The sequence below is a fragment of the Lactuca virosa genome, chromosome 8, assembly GCF_052849685.1.
Source record: "Lactuca virosa cultivar CGN04683 chromosome 8, Lactuca_virosa_CGN04683_v6, whole genome shotgun sequence".
Classification (NCBI taxonomy): domain Eukaryota; kingdom Viridiplantae; phylum Streptophyta; class Magnoliopsida; order Asterales; family Asteraceae; genus Lactuca; species Lactuca virosa.
Window position 1 is genome coordinate 152,615,105 of NC_136433.1, and position 4,097 is coordinate 152,619,201.

At 33.6% G+C, this 4,097-nt stretch overlaps 1 protein-coding gene across 1 annotated transcript; it reads right to left on the reverse strand.

The window, feature by feature from the left end:
- Positions 1 to 1,660: 1,660 nt before the first annotated feature.
- LOC145128610 (Ubiquitin carboxyl-terminal hydrolase family protein) lies at positions 1,661 to 3,794 on the reverse strand. Its single transcript, XM_079063427.1, has 2 exons — positions 3,625 to 3,794; positions 1,661 to 2,965 (listed from the first exon to the last, which is right to left on the reverse strand). Exon 2 carries the CDS (start codon positions 2,896 to 2,898, stop codon positions 1,693 to 1,695), a length of 1,206 nt encoding a protein of 401 aa, XP_078919553.1. The 5' UTR covers positions 2,899 to 2,965; positions 3,625 to 3,794; the 3' UTR covers positions 1,661 to 1,692.
- Between the last annotated feature and the right edge of the window lie 303 nt (positions 3,795 to 4,097).

Consider the following 4,097-nt stretch of genomic DNA (forward strand, 5'->3'; position numbering starts at 1 on the left):
TGACCTTTGTAATTTTTTTTTTCTTGATTAGATATTGTATTTCCAAAAATGTACGAGTCAGTTTTTTAGGATATTAATTACGTTTTGGAAAATCTATCCAATTATAAAACTATAAAAGTGAAAATAGTTTTATATTTGAGTGATATTGCTATAATTAGATAGATTTTTTGGTAAAATGTTTTATTAAAAAAGAAATGAATATATATACATACTCATAGGATGTGCTACAAAACTCAAACCGAATCACATACGAAAAAACCAGAACCATTTCAAAAAATTCATTGGTGTGGTTTTTAGTTAGATACGTATATACTTGAGTGTGTAAAAATCATAAACAATAACCTCAATAATATTTGACGGTTTGGTTTTTAGTTGTAAAATAATAATAAATAAATAAAAACTAAAATTATAATGATAAAAAAATATAAAAAAACCCAAAATCCATAGTTAGTTTTCTTAAAAAATCGTTTTTATTTATTTTTTAATTTAATATATAAATAATTTTAGGTTTAGAACTAGAACCATAAAACGACTACATATCCCCTGGAAAAATGTACGCGTCGTGTTCTTCTTCCCCTCTTCGGTTTTTCATCGAACGTCTTCTGTTGTATCGATTTCTTCTTCCTGCTACTTTTGTTTGTTTATTCTGATTGTTTGTAGCTGTTGTTCCATTGAATTCCATCTCTTCTTTGTTGTTTGATTACATCGATTTGTTCTTCCTTAATTCCTTCTACACTTATTCTTGTCGTTATCTTGTTGTATGGCTGCACCTCTGTTCGAGTTGGTTGTTGTCGGTTCCATGAGTTGCAACAGGTCAAACCTACTTACATCTCATGGATTATGATTGCTTCTAATTAATTTGATAGGACACTTAGATCGATAGTTTGTTAGAAATGCATAACAATGTTTGATGAAATGCCTCTATGAGATGTTTAAAAAAAAAAAAAAAAAATCAGATTCAGTTAAACTAGTTATCGAAAATCTTAACAATGGAGATGATTAATCATACCCTCGTTAATGAAGACTCTACATTCTTTATTTGTCTATTTCTTAACTTGAGCGATTTTATTTGTAAATATATGCTTAGTATTGACTACTCATATTATTCTTGACCAGATATTTGACCTTCACAGTCCACCATATTCTGGTGCTTGGAAACAAGACTTTTGTATTGATGACTAATAAAGTTGTACATGCACTATTGTATTTTCATATGGTTCTTTAATTTGCATCTATTTACCATTGTTTTGCATATTGCAAAGAATACTGTGTTGTTTATGCTAGTAGTTAGATGCCGAATATATCAAAGTTACTAACTTCAACAAATTGAATTCAAATTTGAACAACTTGTCCAAAGAAAAATCTTCAATATATGTACTTGGCCTAACTAAAGTAATTTAAGTAATTGAAATCACAAGATATAAAGCATTTTTCTTGATTATAGTCAGAATCAATTCAAAGAGTTTTATTAGATTTACAGTATAAAAGTACACGGTAGTGTACATTTATGAGTAGTTTTGTTGGATGATTAAAAAGGGAATGTAGGTTATTTTCAAAAGGGTTCTAATTCTGAAGATTAGTGACTTTTTGTTGGAGTAAATCGAAGTGTGACTTCTACCATTTTAAAGATATAATGTTATAAAAAGACTATAGAGGATACTTTAATAAGAAACTAAGCATAGATTTATTACATCAATCATTTTCCATCTCTTGTACAACATCATCCTCTTCACTCTCACTCTCACTTTCACTCAATTTATAATCACCCGAATTCAAACCACGTCTACCCAACACCACAAGATCAAGAAGCTTCCTCCTCACACAATACACGGGATTTGGATCAATCAAACCCCCTCTCTCATACCCTTCTCTTAAAAAAACCGTATGTCTCTTCCCTTTAGTTGACAAATAAAACATTCCCGGATGATCCAAGAACAAATCCCTCACATTCAAATCAATCCCAAACCACTTCCTAAAATGACTTATCTTCTCCACTTCCACTGCCTTCTCCACAGTCAAACTCAAAAACTCATGAACTATTCCAACCGCTCGTTTCTCAACCTCCATAACTCCATTCTTACTCCTCTTCTTAACACCTCTCACCTCCTCATATGGCCCTATGTAAGGCAACTTTTGCCATTCTTTAACTTTAGCCCTAAAATTCTTCTTCAATTTCATACTTGGAGGATAACTATGTTTAAAACTAAACCTAATTTCCGTTCTATCAACACTACAATCATCTTTACAACACTCCATAACCCTCCAATTTTCAACAGCTGTCGTCAAATCATGACTAGGATTAGTATCGATAAGTTTAATGAGATGTGTATTGGGTTCATGGGCATCAAGAACAAGAAAAAGATTCGGGTTTTGAGATATTATTGAATCTTCAAAATCATCTGGAAGACCGAGTTCCCTCCATACTTTGAAAATAGCACGAAGTGGAAGTGTTTTGGATAATGACATTGACAAAAGCCGAATCAAACGGTTGATAACAAGAGGGTGAGTTTTGGTAATAGCTTCATGCTCTTCTTTTGATATTTGTATTGCTAAAGGGGTGAGTTTACAGTAGGGTTGAGAGAGGGAAGTGTCGTAGAAGATTTCGAATATTCGAGGGTATTTTCGTAAAAACGCGGTGGCGCCACGGTTGAGGTGGAGTTTTTGAGAGAGGCGGTTGAGGAAATCGACTGAGACGGAGGGTGGGTTGTTTGGGTTTGCAAGGATTAGGTCTTGGATGGAGATAACTTTAAGGAGGTTTTTGTATTTGTCCATGAACTTTTCAAATGTGGCATCTCGGATTCTAGAAGCTACGTATTGAGAGGAGGTTGTTTTGAGGCGAAGGGAAAAGGGTGAATGGGAAGGGTTTAAAGTTATTCTTTTTATAAGATGAGTTGCCATTTGTGTTTGATTTGGAGTCGCCTTTGTTGTAATGCTAATGCCTCTTTGGATCAATCAAGTTTTGCAACTGTAAATATGTCATAAGGAATGTTACAAAGTGAAACCATTTATTGCGATCGAATCATCACTTTCATTATGAATGACTAAACTACAAAAAGAAGGACACGTATTAAATATGTACTATTGTTCATTCCAAAGTTACCTACATCCAAATAGATATGTTAAAAGTTAAAACATGTAACTGAATAGTGAAAACATGCATATAAAGAAAGTAATCCCTCTCAGGCATTTGATCAAACAGCTTGCGTGCAATCTGATTTCTAATCTTTTGGGCATTCTAATTTCTATGCAATCTGATTTCAAACCTTTCTATTAACTTTGAGTGGTTTTTTCATCGTGTAAACTTTGGTTACTCAGAAATACAAGCCATAAGACTAAACAAATCAAGTCACTTCATAATCAGCAAAGCAAGATGAACATGGTTATTAACATCAATCGATGAACCCAAACAACAAACAATTAAAAACATGAACAAGAAACACGAGTTCTGTAAACCAACAATCGAAATAAGCAAAAGGTACCATCACTAACAACATTGGTAACCTTGAAATGAATATTTTCGGTTTCAACAGAAAGCAGGGAAAAAAAGAATGAAAACAGGAAAAAAAAAAAAAAAAAAAAAAAAAAGAAAGAACGAAAGCAGAAAAAATTGATGAAAAATGGAACCTGTAGCTGTGGAGTGCGAAGGTGGCCGCTGGCTTCACATGGGAGGCGATGGCATACGGCGGCGAGGGGAGGAATCGCTTGAGGAGCTGACGACGTGAGAAGCGACGAAGGAGTCTAGCGCTGTCAAAAAATAACTGAAACCCGAATTACCCGCGCCCGATCCGTTCTGAATTCGGATTATATTTTGTTTGATATGCGTTGGAGTATATTTGGACTTTATTTTGTTTGATGGAGGGCTCATTTGAGATCTATATGAAAAATAAGGACTGTTTTGTAAATTCTCGTAACTGTCTTAAGTCTTAACTCCCAAGTCTCAAGTCTCGACTTCATATAAAGGGACCCACATTTTCCTCGAATGTCTAGACATCCCATATCCTATAAAACAAAAATTAGTCTTATCATTTTCTGATATCCTCCTCCTGTACCACTTTCTATACAACTGGTAACTTGTAGAAGAATGCATCAAATTAATA